The sequence below is a fragment of the Equus caballus genome, chromosome 2, assembly GCF_041296265.1.
Source record: "Equus caballus isolate H_3958 breed thoroughbred chromosome 2, TB-T2T, whole genome shotgun sequence".
Classification (NCBI taxonomy): Eukaryota; Metazoa; Chordata; class Mammalia; order Perissodactyla; family Equidae; genus Equus; species Equus caballus.
The window spans coordinates 28,184,461-28,203,504 of NC_091685.1; the positions used below are offsets into that span (position 1 = coordinate 28,184,461).

Sequence of the window (19,044 nt, forward strand, 5' to 3'; positions counted from 1 at the left end):
CCTTGCCCTTGAGGAAAACATATCATACACCCACATCCTGGGAACCAGTGGTCACCAGGCAGAAGGTGCTGAGTGCTGTGCTGGGGGTGGGGGTGGCAATTAGGGAAGGCCTCCTGAAGACCCAGACCTTGAAGGATGACAGAAAGAGCCTGATAGATTGAGAGATCCCCCAGAGGCAGAGACCAGTCTCTTTCATCTCCGTGTTCCCTAAACCTGGCATGTGACTGGCAATGATTGCTTGTTTGTTAATTGAACATATAGACCAATGGCCAGCAAGGGACTGCCTGATGGTGGAAGTGATGGTGCCCAGCCAGGGAGAGACCACCCTTCCCACATTCCTGCACCTCGACCTCCTCCCCTGTGTCTTCCTCCCCATCCCTCCTCCCATTTTTCTGGGAGAAAAGCATTCTTAGCTGCATCCCACCATTCTCTGCCATCCCACAATCACACTGGGCCACACCTGAGCACACACACAGGCATTTACACATATCCCTGATCATACACAGAAACACTCACGCCTGGGTAATGTGTCCCAGTTGTTGATTCCAAAATTGCTGTCACTGTGTTCCTTGCCTACAATCTCACACACACACACACACATCTGTGCTTACACACTCTCCCTGTTTCCCCACCGTATTCCAACACACATACTTCTCCACCAAACAGCCCTCCCACACACATCTCTTCCTCCCCAGACAGGAGGAATCTTCCTGGTCCTTGGTTTAAGGCTGAAGAAGTAACAGTGGTGGGAGGAGGGACTGAAAGCCAGGGTGAGGGGGGTCAGGGATCCCTGCTAGTTGGAAAGGCTGGAACCGTGACAGAGGAAGCTACTCAGTTTTTCTAAAACCTGGGTGTGGGTGGGAGGCTGACACCCCGCCCCCTCTAGTGTGGCCTGAGGGCTGATTCCTCTGAAAAGCAGTTTCCTAAGGGAAGGGTCTCCTGCTGCTCCCCATTGTCCAGCATCCCCATCCCCAGTGCCCAGCCCCTGAGGACGGCAAAGACATGGTGACCGGGTCTGCAGTGGCTCTCGTGACAACATTCTGAGGTAAACTGACTGAGAACTTGGGTAAGGCCTGTCCCCATCTGGTCCTCAGTTTTCCCAGCTGCAAAAGCGTAGGGGGGGGGGAGGGGGCCCTTCAGCGATAGAGAAAAGCTCGTCTTAACCTCAAATGCAATGATTCTAAAAGAGCAGGTGCTTCTGGGGGTGAAGAACCTGCCCCTTTGTTGGGGGCCTTCGGGCAGGCAGTGCTGGCGGTTTAGATCTGGGGGGTGGAGCTGGGGTGCAGGGAGAGGGCTGGGAGAGCCGACCCCCGGTAACCCGGGGCAGGCGGGAAGTGGGGGCGGGCGGGCCTGGGATCTGAGGGCCCCTCCCCGCTGCGGGCAGCTGGCTTGGGGCTGGGGCGTGACTGCGAGTTCTCCCCGCCGCCGCCGCCACTGCCGCCGCGGCTGCAATAAGAGAAGTCCGAGGCGGCTTCCTCCTCCCTGCCCAGAGGGGGCGGCGGTCAGAGGCGGGCAGCACCCCAGTTCCCCGAACCCCCACGTCGGCACTCGTGGCTGCTGGGAGCCCGGGCTGGCTGGCGCCGGGGTCCTTCAGAGGCGGCCTCCCCTGGGACCAGGTAGGCGGCCGTCAGGTGGGGCTGGAGGAGCCGCGCGGTGCCCCGCCCCCGGCCCGCCCGCGGCCCCGGGGGAGCGCTGGGGCGAGGGCGGGGGGGAGTCAGCCTGAGCTTGGTGGGGGGAGAGGGTAGCTGAGGGAGTCGAGGGCCAAAGGGGCCTCACTCCAAAAAGGACCTTAGGAGGAAAACTGAGGAGACCTGGATAGTGAGACTGATAAAATTTAGGGAGGGGGCTGAGGGAACATAGGAAAGCAGACTAAAGGGACCCCCAATAAAGGTCTGGTGGGGAAAACGAAGGGAAACCTGTAGACCAAGATTGATAGAATTTGGGAAGGGGGCTGAGTTGGGGGAGAAGGACTAAGGGGACTCCCAAAAGGGGTTGGAGAGGAAATTGAGGGGACCTTGAAAGTGAGGATTTGGGGAGAAACTGAGGGTCTGGAAGAGGGGGACTAAGTTGGGAGACTGGGAGGACCAGGTGAAGGAGCTTGCCCGAAAGGGGTCAAGGAGAACCACTTCTGGAGGATGCAGGATGTGGGGCGCAATTCCGGCGGTCCAGGAAGTCCCCTATCCCGAATCGCCAGAAGTCGGAGGTGAAGCCTGTACCCGGGATGCGGCCCCCAAGACCATCCCGCCCCCGCGCTGGTGGGCGGGTCCCGGGTGGCGAGGGGACTCCTCCAAGGCGCTAGAGGCGTGGGTCCCGGCTTCCTGGGGAAGTCCCCGCCCTCAGCAGGGCTGGCCTCTCTGGGTGCCCCCTCCCCGCCCGCGGTGGCGGTCTCGGTCCACGTTCCCCTCGGGATCCGGGAATTGCTGGCCGCCCCGACGGAAATCCTGCCTTTGACCGCGATTGCCGGGAGGGGCTGTCTCCATGGCAACAAGAGGGCGGAGAGGCAGAAACCCGCGCTTGGCTGCAGTTGGGCTTATTGCCCGCGCAGCCCCTTTTGGTCCCAACTCCGCCCCCATTTTGGGTCTTTAGTCGAGGGCAGGTTGCCCCGCAGAAGAGTAAGGCGATGATGCTCAGTGTTCAGGGATCCTGGGGTGGAGAATGTGCAGTCTCAGGGACTTAGCCAGACTGCACCCTTGATTGCTCTGTGGCTTTAGGCAAGTATGGGGCTTCTCTGGGCCTCATTTTCCTCATTTGAATTATGGGGAGATATTATCTCTGCCCCTACCCAGCCCCTCTCCCCACCCCATCCCCAGTCAGGAGAATCAGGGAGAAAGCAGCTTTTACCTAGTGCCCTGGAGGGGTAAAGAGTCTTCACCGACTGGGGAGCCTCTCCTTCACCTTCTCAAAAGCATGGAGGGGCACCTCAAAGCCTGACAGGGCCTCCTGGGACCAGCACATAGTTGACGTCTAATAAATAAGTAAATGTTTGTGGATATATTTAGGGCTCATCCTGGGAAAGTCAGCAGGTTTTAGATCTGTCCCCTACCCCCATGGTGCCACACCCAGTGATCCCTGAGTCTTTTGGCCTCCTTCCATCTGTGGTGGTGGCGGGAGAGCAGGGCTCTGTTTCTACCTCACAGGTGGGAAGATGGGGGTTTGGGAGTCACTGACTGACAGGGCCGGCAGTAGAGATTTGGAGTCCAGGGCATCTTGTCCCTGATGTGGTGAAGGAAGTAGCCAGAGGTGATGCCTGAGCTCCCTCCTCATCGCCACCAAATCCCACGCAGCTCTCTGGAGAGGGGAGTGGGTGAGAGAGAAGGCATGGGGTTCGCGTCATGGGCTTCAGCGCTGCCTTGTGCCCCACAGTGGGCATGGGGCTGTGAGTGAGGGGGTGAGAGCGTTCGTGAATATGGTTTGGGCTTTGAGTGAATGAGCACGAGCGTGTGAGCATATGTGTGGGTGTTCAGGTGTTCTCCACAGCCACCTGGGGCTCACGTGGCAAAGGAAGTGGCCAGACCTTGAGAGGCTGGGTAGGGGGACCCCAGAGCTGGGGAAGGAGTAGCCAGAGCCCTTTCTACACAGAGCAGACCAGGCTGGCCTAAGGCGGGACCCGGCGAGTGTCTGGTCACACTGCGGAATCTAGACTCCTATTCTCTCAGCTCTCCCTAGACCACTCATGGCTCCCGTCGCCCAAGAATCTTGAATTCCTAAAGACCTCTGTTTTAGAGGCTGGTGGGTGAGTTTTCAGCAACAGATGAGAAACCACTTTTACATGCAAGAAGTAGAGAAAATTCAGCTGACACCCTCAGGACTGTGTGGAAGGTAAAGCTAATGTGGTAAAGATAGGCCCCCTTTCCCCCTTCCCTTCCCCACCTCTGGCCACCACACACCTGGCCCCACCAGAGAGTGGATTGGACTGGGGTATGTCTTCTTAGCCCCTGGGTGTTCAGGGGTGGGGGGTTGAAAGGCCTCAAGAAAGGATGATGCGCAATGGTTGGAGGTTCAATGAGAAGTAGGGGCTTCAGGGAAGGAGATGCGGGCTCAGCAAGGGCAGTGGAGGTCAGTGAGGAGGGCAGGGTCTCTGAGGGTGAGGGATGGAAGCTTCGGTCAGGAGAGTCAGGTCTTGGACGAGTGGAATCGGCCTGAGACTTGTGCCCTGCCCCTGGCCAGCCCAGAGCCCTGAAGAGAAGCCGGAACTCTTGCAGGATGGTGGTTTCCTGCCACTGCCCAAAGTCCCAGTTCCCTTTTGGTAAAATCCCCCAGGCGGCTGCGCCAGCTCAGCCCTCCCACCTCACCCTGGGAACTTCTCTTTCTTCTCAGCCCCCCCACTCCTCCTCCCTTGGCCTTGGAGGGGCCTTCCTCAAGGGAAAGGAGCAGAAGTGAAAGTTCACTGAGCACTTACTGTGTGCCTGGTGCTTTCAGGGGCTTGACCGCATTTGATGCTCAGAAGCAACCCCGTATGGTGGAGATTTATATTCCTATATTCTAGGCAAAGAAGCTAGCTCAGAGTGGTGAACTGACTTGCGTGACATCTTGAGCTAGTTGTAAGGCCAGGTAGAATTTGGGCCTGAATATCCAGATCCCACAGATACTTGGCAGGGGTTGCAGGGAGCAGGACGTCCAGTGTCTACATCAAAGCCCTGACCTGGCTTTGGGAAGTATGGACCTCAAGAAAGGATAGGTGGGCCTGGGCTCCTGTGTGTAGGAGTAGGGTGTGCAGGAGGCAGGTTCCCTGCCGAGTGGCCAGCTGCCATATGGCAGGAGAGGTATGTTCACTTGGCCGGGGACTAGGTAGGGAATATGACGTTCACCAGTCAGGGACAGCATGACCTCCTGCTCAGGCTGTGCGGAACACAGCCGCAGTGCCGGGAACAGAACTCTGGACCTGAATTAATAGTTCTGGCTTTGAATCCCCTGTCTGGCTGTTTAACCTCGAGCAAGCCACTTCCCCCCTATAGGCAAGAAGAGGACGGACTGATAAATGGTCCCTGGGGGCCAGTCTAGCTTTGCTGCTTGTGGTTTTCAGCCTCACTTGGCCACTGCACACTGGGCAAGAGCCACATCTCTTCCAGTCTTCCCAAGAACTGCACAGAAGGTACAGGTGCAAAAACTGAGGCTCAGAGGGTTTATGTCATTCATCCAAAGTTCCAGAGCTAATAATATAATATAAAGAACAGAGCTGGGAGGGCCATGCAGAGGGAGAGGTTGAAAGCAGGAGCGCCACGGTCCAGTGTTGCACCTCAGCTCTGACACCCACAAGCTGATTTTGACCCAGACGAGGCTCTGGAATCGGATTCCTGTCAAGCAGGTGTTTAAGAGGCATATTCATAAACAGGCCCGAGTCCCTACGGTGACGAGGATCCTTGTGGCTACTCTTTGAGCTGCTGCCTTTCTGGTGTTAGCAGGCAGCCAAGTTCAGCACGGAGCAAAAAGAAACGTGGATTCAGGTTTGAGGGCTGTGAAAATCAGTGTTTGCCTAAGAGACCCCGAGCAGGTCACTTCCCCTCTCTGGGCTGCAATGAGGACATAGAGCATGTAGCACAGGGCTTGGCACACTGTCATGCTTGTTTTGCTTCTACTAAGAAGACAAAATAGAACAGTGCTTATGGTGGTCTTTGGAGCCATATTTGTTGGGGCTGCATTTTAGCTTCCTCTTACTCGTTATGTAATCTTGGGGAAGTTACTTAACGTCTCTGTGACTCAGTTTCCCTATCTGGAAAATTGGCAATCATAAAACCTACCTCTTAGGGTCACTAAATGAGATCATGTATGGGAATTGCTTGGCTCAGTGCCAGGCACTGAGTAGCTGTTTAATAAATTAGCACTTTTAAACTAATAGTTATTGCCACCCAGTTTCCTAGGAAGTCAAATCACTCTCCGAAGAATTGGTGGCACTAGCTGGGATCAGAGCTAGGTGAGGAGGAAGAGTCCTGGCGGCTATATTCAGGCAGATGCCTGAGCAGAGAGGACGCAACCTGCTCCCTCTCTCTCCTTTGCTCTCTGTCTCTTTAGTTCTCAGATCTGTCCCTGGCTCTTTCTCTTCATCTCTGCTTTTCTCTTCTTCTGTCTCTGTCTCTCTTCTTCCCATTTCCATCTCTGTTTGTCTCTCTTTCTTTTGTTTCTTGCTGGCAGTGATGTGCTGGAGCCAGCTAGGACTGGCCCTGGGGAGCTGAGTCTGCAAATCTCTTCCCAGCCCTGCGTTCAGAAAGTCACTTCGGTAACTTGAAGTCAGCCATGGTGGGACTATTTACACCATGGAAATCAGCAAATGCTCCAAATCAGGGCCTTTTTTTTTTTTCTTTTTTAAGAGTCAGTACACCAGCACACCACAGTGTTTCTCTTTGTCCCTGTCTCTTCCTTTTCTCTCTCTGTTTTTATGTCTCTCTATATCTCTCCATCTTTGTTGGTCTCTGCCTTTTCTTTTTCTGTCTCTCCCCATCTGGTTCACTCTTCTAACAAAACCACATGAACATGGTCACATTCAATGTGGCCCCCTCACTGCCTTGGGCTATGCAGATGCCAGACCCTCTGCCCCACATCCCCCACCCTATCAGCACACTGCTGCGCAGAGTGCCAGGCCCAGCCCAGGGGTCTGGTCCCCATCAAGGCCGGGAGTGCAAAGCCCTGAGAACTGTCTTCCGCTGCCTTCTGCCCACACTGTCAGCCCTGCCAGGGCCCTTCCTCAGGCCACAGAGCCCTCCAACTCCTTCTCAGAGGTTGACAGTTTCTGAACACCCACCCCGTTCCAGGCATGCAGAATTTGGGGCTCCCTTTAGGCTGATTTAAAAACAGTGTGGCAATATGTTCCTGGAAGCGGCAACATTGTATCTATGTGGAGACCCAAGAGGCTGTATAAGTTTGTGTCGCAGGGGAACTCTGTGTGGGTCTGTGACTTGGGGGAGGACTCTGTGTGTCTCTGTGTGTCCCTGTGGGCTTTCAGGAATGGCTGTAATTATCATGTCTGTGACAGATAATGGAGAGAAGTGTCTCTGATTCTGGAGCCCAATACCAGGATCTGTGTGACCTTGGACAAGTTTCTAAACCTCTCTGCCTCAGTTGCCTTGTCGACAATAATAATAATACTTACCTCATAGCATTGTTATGAGGATAAAATGAGGTAATATATGTAAAATGTTTAATCCAGTGGCTGGCACGTAGGAAGTGCTATAAATTCTGTGTATGCTATTCTTGTGGAGAGGCTGTGTGTGCGTGGGTGTGTGTGTGTGTGTGTCTGTGTGTAGATGGGGGAGGGCCGGAGGTGTGTGTATATGGGAGTGTGGGAATCCTTGAAGATGTATGTGTCTGTGAATCCGTACAGAGGAGCTCAGAGTCACTGTGAGGTGCTGTGTGGAGCTGAGGTAATGTGTGTGTCCAAGAATATGTCAGGAGGGCTGTGTGGATCTGAGTGTAGGCCTTGTGACCGTCTGAGATGTGCACATATGTTTTCCTGTGAGAAGACCTCCATTCTCACCCTGTAACCCTTGTTTTCATCTTACCCCATCTGTCCCCTCGGTGCCGGAAATCCCTTCCCTGTGCCCTGGATACCACTCCCCACGTACCTCTATTCTCTCCTTGGCCCTAACCAGCCCTGCAACATCCTGGAGCCTTTCAGACTCAGTGGTTTCACCCCAGGGGAGGCTCCTGAGGTGAAGATCTCTGCAATGGCTTGGTGAACAGGGGCTATTTTAGGGCTGTCACCACAGCCCGCCTCACAGTTCACCACACGGGTGTTGTCCCCCTCCCCCATACACATGGGAGAAGAGCTGCAGTGAAGGGTGAGAAGGGCTGGTGGGGCTAGAGGGCACTGATGTGACAGAGCCATCGGCTAGGCAACTAGAGTTGGTGGGTCCAGGAAGGCTTCCTGGAAGAGGTGAGTGGTGCTGGCTAGAAGGCACAGGACCCAAAGAGAAGAGGAGGAGGATATCCATAAGGGGAACTGGACTCAGGGGTCAAAAAAGGCAACGTGGGGGCCCTTGTCCCAAAGGCCCTCAAGCCCCTCTGGGGGAGATCAGGGTCCACTGGATCAGCCCCACCTCTCCGTTCCCCTCACATCTTAGGAAACCGAGCCCTGTCCCCAGCAGTTCCTCTCTGGGTGTTGCAATGGCAGAGTTTCTGGCGGGGTGTGGGGAGCCCTTGCTCAATGACCTGCCTGCCCTGTTGCTCAGAGGACACAGCTACCCGGAAAAGCTTGGCTCATTTAGAGGGCTCCCCAAGGGACCCTGGTGGCCTCGGCTTCTGACCTGGGCCTTTCCCTGATATGGGGATAGGAGCAAGCTCTGGAGGTAAGTGTTCACTTTGCTCTGCCACCAGATGTGGCCCTGGGGCTTCTGGGGTTTGCCCAGCGCAGGCTGGGAGCAGAGGCGGTGTCGGGAAGGAAGGGCTTGTTTTTAGGAGACAGTGACTAGGGGCCCATGAGTGAGCTGTGCATGGCTCGATAGAAATCCACTTGGAGAGATGGGTCTAACACAAATATATGAGTGCCTGAGTGTACAAGTCTCTTGACCTGTACCTGAGAGGCAGCCTACGCACATATGTATGTGTGTGTACTACTATACATCAGAACTCGGACTCATATGAGAGTTCATTTGTGTTGGTGTGTGGTGGTGTTGGCAAACACACTCATGCAAGTGTATGCTGTGAGTGTTGTTGCGTGACTGTGTGCTGGTGTGTGTTAATGTGTTGGTGTGTCAGGTGGATATGTGAATGAGAGAGTTAGTGTGGGTGGTGTGTCCTCTGTGAGGGTGGATGTGTAAGTGGGCCAGGGGTGGTGGGAAGGAAAATCAAGGCAGAAGTCATGCTGGGGCAGAGCCCAGGCCTTCTGGCTTCCTGAAGAGGGCAGGCGCTGGCAGCTGGCTTGCAGGAACATTGGCAGAGGCTTCATCTTCCATGTCCTTCTGTCTCGCCCCCAGGTCTCTGGCCCCTCCCAAGGACCATGCGGCAGCCCCGCTGACCCAGGAGTAGGGGCCTGAAGGGTGAGTTGGGGGAGTGGGGACTGAGGGCTTTCAGGGTCAGAAAACGGGGCGGGGGGGCCCTCCTGGGCCCCACAACTCCTCACAGCCCCCTCCTCCTGCAAGGGCTCTGTTGCTAGGTAACAGATGGGGGAGCCAGAATGAAGCAGCTTGAGAGGCCAGAGGCTGGACCCGCGACAGGAAATGGCCTTGATCCCCCTCTGCAGGGATTCTCCAGGTGCAGGCACACAGCTCTCACACATTCACACATCAATACATAGAAATTCACATACACAGAGGGAGACACACATGTACACACAGAGACATCATGTATACTTACACAGACCTGCACGCACAGATACACACACACACACACACACATACACTCCCACACAGGGCTATGCACACAGTCATGACACACAGACACAGAGGCACCTGCTCACACAGACCTGCATGCAAGGAGATATAAACACAGAGGCACACACCTACACGCTCACACAGAAACATGTATATGCGTACACATTCACACAGACACGAATACACACAGAGCCATCACGTGCACAGAGACATGTACACACAATCATATACACACATCCACGCAGACACACACCCACAAGCAAACTCACAAATACTTAGAGACTCACAAAGGACACACACACACACACAAGCACTCTGAATGAGTCACAGAAACACAACATAGTGAAGCAATAGGAGGCAGAAATATATAAATAAACACAAGCAACATCCCAAAGCAGAAAAGCTTTCTTCTAACCCGTTGAAGATACACGTAGTTTCTCCAAACACACTAAGGCAGCCTGGAGGTAGAGTCAGTGGTGGCCCTGCCCCACCTTTATCCCTCACTAGGGAGGACCCCCAACTCCAGGCCTGAAAGGGGAAGCTGCATGCCTGTGTGAATGTGTGTGTGCGTGCACATGTGCCTGCATGTGTGCACAGGGTGGCATATCTGGCAGAGGCCCCTGAGTGAGGCATACCTCCATTCTGTAGCAGGGCACCTGGAATGGGCTGTGTGTTCTGCAAGAAGTTGGAGCCAGGGCCCAAGGAGGATGCTGGCCTGGAAGGGGACTTGAGGGGCTACGGGGCTGCGGATCACTATGGCCCTGACCCTACTCAGGGCCGGCCTTCGTCCTCCTTTGCCCATATCCCCAACTACAACAACTTCTCCCCTCAGCCCGCCAGCTCTGCCTTCCTTGATGCGGGCACCATCAGGGGCATCTCAGGTGAGTCCAGTGGGCTGGAGGCAGGCACTGCCTGGACCCTGGGAGAACCTGAGGGAATGGGAGACATGGACTTGTCCCTAGGAGCCTCCAGTATGACGGGGGAGTCACAGCCCTGCTTTCAGCACTCAGTCTGAGGGAGTATGTACAGCCCCACCCTCGGAAGCCCCAGTCTGAGGGGAAGATGTGGCTCTGTCCCCAGTCTGAGAGAGGGACCCTGATGACAGATGCAAGTGGGAAGTCTTCTTAGTGTGGAAGGGGAAGAGTGGGTGACCTGGGGACATCCCAGGGTAAGAGGGATGGGCTTGAAGTTGTGTGTCCTGAATCCATGGGGAGCCAAGCTGTGAAGCCCGAATCAGAAATCCATTGGACTCCAAAGGCCTTTGGGAACCAGGGCACTGCAGTAGTGGGGAGACACAGCACCTGGCGGGGGAATGGGACTCTAGGGGTCTTGGAGGTCTCAGCTCCCTTGGTACCTCCTGTCCCATGCCCTGCTCTGCTGAGTAGCCCTGACTCTGCAGGCACTGGGGTGACCCTGTTCATCGCCCTGTATGACTATGAGGCCCGGACAGAGGATGACCTTACCTTCACCAAGGGCGAGAAGTTCCACATCCTGAATAACACGTAAGTGACTAGGCCACCCAGCTCAGGGCATAGCCCAGAGAGGAATCCTACCTGGTCCCTATCCTCCAGCCTAGTTGGGGACACAGATACATGACAATAACAACCCTGGGTGATTGCCAGTATGTGTGTGTGTTGGGGGGGGGGGACATGAGGAATTGTGGGCCCAGAAAGAACACCAAACATTGTCCCCAGGATAGTGGTGATCAGGGCAGGCTTCCTGGAGAAGGTGATTTCTAAGCTGCGACCAGAAAAAATGAATAGACATTGAAGGAAGAGGTGAGAAAAGAGGAAGAGAGAGTGAGAGAGAATGAGAATAAATGACAGCTTCTGGAAACCACCAAGCCGTACAGTCTAGGTGGATCATAAAGTATGAGGTGCAGAACGGAGAGAGCAGAAGCTGGAGACACGGGTGGGAACTGATTCTGCAGGGCTTTTTAAGCCATGCTGAGGAGTCGGGATTTTATCCAGAAGGAAATATGCAGCCATTGGGGGGTTTCAGTGAGGAAATGACTTAGTGAGCTGTCCACCCAACCCCCAGCCCAGCTGAGGAGCCAGAGGAGGAAGCCAGGAGGCCCAGATATCCCCAGACATTTTCCTTCAGTGGAGAGAAGTCCTTCTGGGGCAGCTGCAGTGTCTGGAAGCAGAGCAAAAGCCCTTGGGTGTGTGTGTCCAAGATGAGGGGTTGGCGAGGCCAGTCTCCATCTGATCCCCTGTGAGGCTGGGTTGCACTGACATCCCCTGTTCTGTGCCTGCAGTGAGGGTGACTGGTGGGAGGCTCGGTCCCTCAGCTCTGGACAAACTGGCTACATTCCCAGCAACTATGTGGCCCCTGTGGACTCCATCCAGGCTGAAGAGTAAGTAGGGGTGAGAGGGAGGCCGGCCCTACGGACAGGACCCTGGAGTCCAGACTCAAGGCCATCTCTTGGGCAAGTCACAGCTCCGCTCTGAGCCTGTCTCCTTATCTATAATTTTCCAAGGTCATTGTGAAGATAAAAATGATGATAATAAATCGTAGATAATACTTATCTAGCACGTTGTATGTTCTGGGCACTATTCAAAGTGCTCTCTGTGTATTAAAGGAGTTAGAAACTATTATTATCCTGTTTTATGAATGAGGAAACTGAGGCACAGAGAGATTAAATATCCTGCCCAAGTTGACATGGCTAGTAAGTTGGCGGAGCTGGTATTTGAACCCAGATGGTCTGGCTGCATTTGCTAAGCATTATAGATATTGCCTCTGAGTGGTAATAACAGTGTCTGAGCTTTAAAAAATTGTGAAGTGCTAAATAAATCCACTGGGGCATTACTTAGATTTAATTCTATTAAGGAGGCAGGGAATTATCATTCATGGAGTACCAGTATATAGTTGAGATACCGTGACAGGTACTTTATCCGTCTTGGTTCATTTAATTCTCACAAAAACACCACCAATATTACTATTCTCCTCATTTTATAGATGGGGAAACTGAGGCTCATAAAAGCTTTTTTCTCTATCGCCGCACATACATACATGTATGGGAAAAGGCAAGATTGGAGAGATTGCAGAGTGGGAGTCCCCAGGATCTGGTGACTGATCTGCCATTGGGCTGTGGGGAGTGGGAGAAATCAAGGGTGACCCAAAGTCTTCTTGAGGAACTGAGTGGGTGATGGTGCCATTTGCTAAAGTGGGGCACGCAGGAGCAGGTTGGGTCCTGCAGGGGACTTGTTGGGTTGTGGTTCATGGAGAGGAACCCCCAGGTGGAGATGTCAGCAGTTAGATTCGTTCGTGTTTTGTATAAGTGCCTAGCCCACGCCAAGCCATGCCGCTGAATTAGCCCAGAGGAAGGGGCACCTTTTCCTAATTGGCACTAAGTCTCCTTAGCTTGTTTGCTGTGGCTCTTGCAGAGGGCACACCTGGGCAGGGATGGAAATTTGGGACTCTTCAGAGTAGAGATGATAATTAAAGCTGCATAGGAGGGTGAAGAAAGAGGGAGGAGAGAGAGAAAGAGATTGGCCCTAGGACACAACTTTGGGAAAAGCTGCCCTTGAAGGAGAAGAAGCCGTTGAAAAACCAGCCCAGGCCCAGTCTGAACAGGCAGGAGGGCAGAGGAGAAGTTTCAGGAAACAGGAGAGGGAGTGTCAGAGGCTGCCACTGGATTTGGCAATGAGGGTGACCTTGGTGAAAGCTCTCTCCGTGTAAAGTGGGGGTGGAGGCCAGACAGCAGAGCCTGGGAGGGCGTAGGAGGTGAGGAAGTGGAGACCCAAGTGTGAAATGCTTTTTCAAGTGAAAGAAAAGTGAGAGATATAGCAGACTGTTGATGGCAGGATAGGGCTTAGAACAGTTTCCTTTGGGTAAGGAAGAAATGTGGGCATATATAGAGGCTGGTAGGACAGAGAGGCTGCAGATGGGGGCTGGTCAGTGGGGGAGGGGTATCCTGAGCAGAGGAGAGTGGGTGGGGTCCAGAGCTCAAGTGGGATGTGGCTTTCATCTGGGGAGGGTGGTAGGAGGCATAGAGGAGAGGAGGGGATGGTGATGCAGAAGGTGGCAGAAGGTTCGTGCTTGTGTCCACATCTTGGGGGCAGTGTCATGAAGTTCTGAGAGGCGCTCAGTGCGTGTGGTGGTTAAGAGCAGTGTGGTGGTTAAGAAAGCAGGCCCTAAAGCAGACAACTTGGGTTCCTATTCTGTCAACACTGTTTAAGAGCCCTGTGGCCTTAGGCAAGTTGCTAAACCACTAGGTATCTCAATTTCCTCTAATGGCGTTATCTGTCTAATGGCATTAATAATAGTATGTACCTCACAGCATTGTTATAAGAATTAAATGACTACACATATGTATTAAAGCAGAGCCTGACACAAAATTAGTGCTGTTATTATTATGTTAATTATTAAGGAAGTAGCTAATGTCATGGGTGTAGGTGGGGGCAGGTCTTTGAAAAAACCTGGGGATGTGTCCTGTCTCCACACAGCTTCAACAGTTCCTCCTTCCCCAGCCTGCCTACCCTCCTGCACATTCCACTTGCCAACGCCTTCCCCAAACTGTGCCTAGTACTCAGGTGTGGATTGACAATCCCAGAGTTCACTGAGACCACCACCTCCCTTGCTTTGAAAACTATGCTCCTTTGAATTCAGCCCAAGATGGTCACAGGCCAATTTAGTGATCAAATGATATCAGAGTTTTCTATGGCACCTGTGTCCCTTCACTCCCCCATGTACTTTCACAGTTGATTTAAGGCTCCATCCAGCCCCTGGAAGAATATCCAAGAGAAAACAGGAAGGCTTGAGGCCTGAGATTGAAGTTGAGGTTTAGAACAACAACCAAATTTCAGAAAGTGGAGGAAAAGCAGCCGTCAGAGCCGGGCAGGAGCAGTTGGACAGAGGGGAAGAGAAGCAGGAATGGGTGTTGTTCTGGAGGAAAAGGTTTGAGGACGGTGTGGGGAAAGGGATCTGAGGGATTGCCACCGTGGTAGAAAAAGAAGTAGAGTGGGTGACAAAGGGTTCTAGGCGGAGCTCATCAGCCAGCCTGTAGACCGGTCACTTCCCCTCTCTGAGCCTCAAGTTCCTCCCCTGTAAAATGAGACCAAGGAGGGCCATAGTGAGATGGACTAATGCTGGTGGCACCCTGTTGAGGTCCCTGGTAACTGAACTCCTAGCCATTTTAATTCAAGAGAAACCCAGAGAATGGAGGAGAGACGCCGACCCTTTCTTGGGCACCTACCATGTGCCAGGCATTGTACACTCCCCTTCTCTGTGATCCTCACGACCAGGCTGTGAAGCAGGTGTATGAACCCCGTTTCCCGGGTGAGGAAATTGAATGTTGGCTAGTGGGGTGACTTTTCCCAGGACGCGGAGTGGGGGGTTGAACGGGGTGTTCCTGACTCTTGCTGGCCCTTCCTAACAGGTGGTACTTTGGAAAGATCGGGAGGAAGGATGCGGAGAGGCAGCTGCTCTCCCCCGGCAATCCTCGGGGTGCCTTTCTCATTCGAGAGAGCGAGACCACCAAAGGTGGGGGCTGCACCAAGGCCTGGGAAGGGGCAACTGGGAAGCCTAGCCATTAGGATGGGACTAGGAGGTGTGGGGTGGGGCTTGGGTCAGGGCCAAGACTGGGACAGGGTTTAAGGAATGTGGCTGTCCAACTTCAGAGTTCCCAGCCTTTTGGGCCTCTCTGGGCTCCCAGACTGGGGGCAAGGAAGAAAGCAGGCCTGAAGGTGACCTTGCCCACAGGTGCCTACTCCCTGTCCATCCGAGATTGGGATGAGGCCAGAGGTGATCACGTGAAGCATTACAAGATCCGAAAGCTGGACACAGGTGGCTACTACATCACCACTCGGACCCAGTTCGACTCGGTGCAGGAGCTGGTACAGCACTACACTGGTGAGGGCGAGCCCTCAGGGCTGACACGTGCTTCAGATCCCTGAACCAACCTGCTGAGACTGAGGCCCAGAGAAGGGAAGGGCCTCCCAAAGCTGGAGCAGCCAAGACAGAACTAGAACTCAAGAGTCTGGGTTTCCAGCCCAGGATCCTGCTCTGTAGGGTTCCAGAGGAAACAGGCGTGAGGTTGTCCATGGCCAAATGGAGCCCCCTAACGTCTGAGCTGGGTAGGAGGCCGAATAGGCCTGTCTTGGAAGATGGGCTGTGGGATTAAGGGGAAGGTGGGAAGTGATGCCCGGGTTTCTGCTTTGGTTGGTTAGGCCACGGATGAGGTCCATGGAAGGGTGAGGGCCTCATGTCCACACCTCTGTCTGGAATCCTCAACTCCATTTCCACCTGTCAGAATCCCACCTTATCCTTGGAGGCCCAGCTGGATCCCTTTGGGGAGGCCCCCAATTCTTGCAGGGATCATCTCTCCCTCTTGGTGCCACTTTTTCCCTGGCCTGTGACCTCACCTGTGGCCCAGTTCCTTATAACTGATCTTGGGGGCTGGGGTGAGATGTGTGGGGCATCCTGGCCTGACAGTGACCTCCGACTGCCCCCCCACAGAGGTAAACGATGGACTGTGCCACCTGCTGACGGCGGCCTGCACCACCATGAGGCCGCAGACCCTGGGCCTGGCCAAGGACGCCTGGGAGATCAGCCGTAGCTCCATCGCGCTCGAGCGCCGGCTGGGCACTGGCTGCTTCGGCGACGTGTGGCTGGGTACGGAGATCCTGGGGGCAGGGGCCGGGGCTGGGGCTGGGGCGAAGGCTTGGGCGGGCGGGGAGTGGGTCCTGACGAGCCGTGACCACCCTGCAGGCACGTGGAATGGCAGCACGAAGGTGGCAGTGAAGACGCTGAAGCCAGGTACCATGTCCCCAAAGGCCTTCCTGGCGGAGGCGCAGGTCATGAAGCTGCTGCGGCATGACAAGCTGGTGCAGCTGTACGCGGTGGTGTCGGAGGAGCCCATCTACATCGTGACGGAGTTCATGTGCCACGGTGAGGGGCGGGGTCAGGAGGCGGAGTCTGGGGAGGCGGGATTTGGGGCGACGTTAAGGTGGGTGTCTCTAGGGGAGGGACCTCGGTGGTGATCTCTGGTGGGGCGTGGGACCATGGGTAGAGACTGAGTAAGGGGAGGAATGAATGAAGCCATGTGGGTGCTGGGAGTGTGGCCAGGCCCGAGTTAGACAAGGAGGGATCTGGGCCTGGGGGCGGAGCCTGGGGGGTCGGGGGGTGTGGTCAGCTGGTGAGTGGGGCTTGGGTGAGCGAAGGCGGGATCTGTGATGAGGAAGGGTCTGGGGCGGAGTCTGAGTGGTGCGTGTCTAGAGGGATCGAGGAAGAGAAGAAGCGAAACATGGGCAGTCAGGGTGTCTGTGGGAGCCTGGCCTGGGCGAGATCTGTGAGGGGCTGAGGTATCTGGCAGGGTCCTGAGTAGGGGCCGATCTAGGTAGGAGGGCTGGGAGCAGGGGGCGGGGCCAAGCGAGAGAAGGCTGGTCTGGAGCTGCGGGTAGGGTCTTAGGGCTGATTTTCTGAGTTCCTCTCCCCAGGTAGCTTGCTGGAATTCCTTAAGGACCGGAAGGGTCAGGATTTGAAGCTGCCCCAGCTGGTGGACATGGCAGCCCAGGTAAACTAGGACAGCAGCCTTTATCTCTCAGATCCCCCCTCTTACTAACCTTCCACAAATCCCTGTGCCCTTAAACACCTAGCCTATCCCCGGAAGTGCAGCCCGACTCACTGGATCATCTGTGCGACCTGAGGCAGGGTACTGCCTGTCTCTGAACCTCAGTCTTCTCATCTGGAAAGTGGGTTTTTCAAATGATTTCTCACACAAGCCATGGTGTTCCCATCTCTCCATACCTTGTCCCCCCAGGTAGCTGCGGGCATGGCCTACATGGAGCGCATGAACTATATCCATCGTGACCTGAGGGCAGCCAACATCCTCGTAGGGGAGCGGCTGGTGTGCAAGATTGCTGACTTTGGGCTGGCCCGCCTCATCAAGGATGATGAGTACAACCCCCGGCAAGGTGCCCTGCCTCACCTCAACTTCCAGGAGCCCCCAGTGCACCAAGGGACTGCCATGAGGCCCCACATGGAACCCTTCCCCCTATCCCCAGACCATGTGGGATCTGTGGGATCTATGATCCCATATCATCCTGATGTAGTGGAAGAGGCAACTCTGGGTTCAAATCCCACCTCCTCCACTTACCAGCCATGTGGCCTTGGGCAAGTCAGCTAACCTCTCTAAGCTGTCTTTTCCCATCTGTAAAATGAAAATATTCAGACAACAATATGTCAACAGATATTTATCAAGCATGCACTATGTGCCAGGCACTGCTATAATTCTCAAGTGAAAGACAGTAGACTGTAGTAGCCTGAACTCTGTAGCCAGCATGCCTGGGTAGGAATCCTAGCCACTTAGAAGCTGTGTGATCTGGGCAAGTTACTTAACTACTCAGGGCCTCCTTTTCCTCATCTGTACAATGGGGATAGTAATAATATCCACTTCACACAGCTTTTGTGAGAGTTAAATGAGTTAATTATGTAAATCACTTAAAACGGTGCCTGGCACGTGGTAAAGGCTATACACGTGTTAGCCGTTATTATTATGAGAATTATTACAACGTTTGTAAAGTGCCTAGCACTATACTAGATGCACAGTAAGTCCTGGCTAGATTCCAGGTCCTTTCTGTTATGCCCAGAGACCTCTGTCCTCAGGGTCCCCAATCCTAAAGACACCATTCTTTTAATACAGCTGTTTCTAGGGACTCCCTCATTAACTTTCCCTTCTCCCCCAATCTCTCCAGGGGCCAAGTTCCCCATCAAGTGGACAGCCCCGGAGGCTGCCCTCTTTGGCAGATTCACCATCAAGTCAGATGTGTGGTCCTTTGGGATCCTGCTCACTGAACTCATCAGCAAGGGCCGGGTCCCCTACCCAGGTTGGCTGGGGGATGAGGAGGTGGAGGGGTGGCTATGGGAAAGGGCTTCCTCCTGGTTGTCTCTTTGGGAGGGGCTCTGCCCCCTGACTGATGGAGCCCCACCCTCCAGGCATGAATAACCGAGAAGTGTTGGAACAGGTGGAGCACGGATACCACATGCCGTGCCCCCCCGGTTGCCCAGCGTCCCTATACGAGGCCATGGAGCAAACCTGGCGTCTGGACCCGGAAGAGAGGCCTACGTTCGAGTACCTGCAGTCCTTCCTGGAGGACTACTTCACCTCCACAGAACCCCAGTACCAGCCTGGGGATCAGACATAGCCTCTCTGGAGGTGCCCGCCAGCCCCTTCCAATCTACAGGGCCCTGGTCCCAAGGCCCCTGGCTTAGAAGCCTGGAGAGTCCTAGCATGTCAGCGCAAGCAAATTGCTCTGACACCATCTAGGGCAACTCACTCGTTTTAAAGATGGGGCAAATCGAGGCTCAGAGATCATCCTTCACCTACTCTGGCCTCAAGCACTATTTCCCCCCTTCCCACTTAGGCTCCTGCGTGCCTTTAGCCTTCCTGTCCCCCTCTCCAAAAAAAGATATGTTCAGACCATGTCTAGTTATTTATAAAACTGTATATCCTTTTCTTCACTTGTCTCCTATCCCTGCTTTCCTACCCTGTCATCCCACCCTGAGCCAGGCCCCCAGAATTCACCTCCTACTCAGTTCTCTTGTGTCTGTAAGTTACAGAGACAGGGAAAGTCTCTGCTGGATACCTTTCCTGTTGGGTGGACGCTGTAGTCTAGGGCTGGGGTCCAAGTCCAGAGCTAGGGAGAGGGTTCCTGATGGCTCCCAACCTCTCAAATCATGTGTGTGTTTATTGATTTCATGAATAAGAAAATGAAAATATGAATCCTTGAGCCATGAGAAT

At 54.3% G+C, this 19,044-nt stretch overlaps 1 protein-coding gene across 10 annotated transcripts; it reads left to right on the forward strand.

Moving 5' to 3' along the window:
- Positions 1-649: 649 nt before the first annotated feature.
- On the forward strand, positions 650-19,033 carry FGR (FGR proto-oncogene, Src family tyrosine kinase). Of its 10 annotated transcripts, none has more exons than XM_070250296.1 (13): positions 650-1,045; positions 8,907-8,969; positions 9,951-10,183; positions 10,702-10,804; positions 11,560-11,658; positions 14,683-14,786; positions 15,006-15,155; positions 15,762-15,917; positions 16,014-16,193; positions 16,742-16,818; positions 17,065-17,218; positions 17,999-18,130; positions 18,240-19,033. In XM_070250296.1, exons 3-13 carry the CDS (start codon positions 9,964-9,966, stop codon positions 18,446-18,448), a joined length of 1,584 nt encoding a protein of 527 aa, XP_070106397.1. In that variant the 5' UTR covers positions 650-1,045; positions 8,907-8,969; positions 9,951-9,963; the 3' UTR covers positions 18,449-19,033. The 10 variants fall into 10 exon arrangements, with proteins under 10 accessions (XP_070106397.1, XP_070106427.1, XP_005607357.1 ...); XM_070250326.1 differs by having other exon boundaries at positions 886-1,045; positions 9,954-10,183; XM_005607300.4 differs by lacking the exon at positions 650-1,045 and adding an exon at positions 1,177-1,616.
- Positions 19,034-19,044: the final 11 nt, after the last annotated feature.

Excerpts from the sequence above, each read along its gene's own strand:
- FGR (XM_070250296.1), top strand. The coding sequence starts at position 9,964 with ATGGGCTGTGTGTTCTGCAAGAAGTTGGAGCCAGGGCCCAAGGAGGAT. Across the intron at positions 14,787-15,005 it reads AGAGAGCGAGACCACCAAAG|GTGCCTACTCCCTGTCCATC; the intron begins GTGGGGGCTGCA and ends CCTTGCCCACAG. Across the intron at positions 17,219-17,998 it reads TGAGTACAACCCCCGGCAAG|GGGCCAAGTTCCCCATCAAG; the intron begins GTGCCCTGCCTC and ends CAATCTCTCCAG.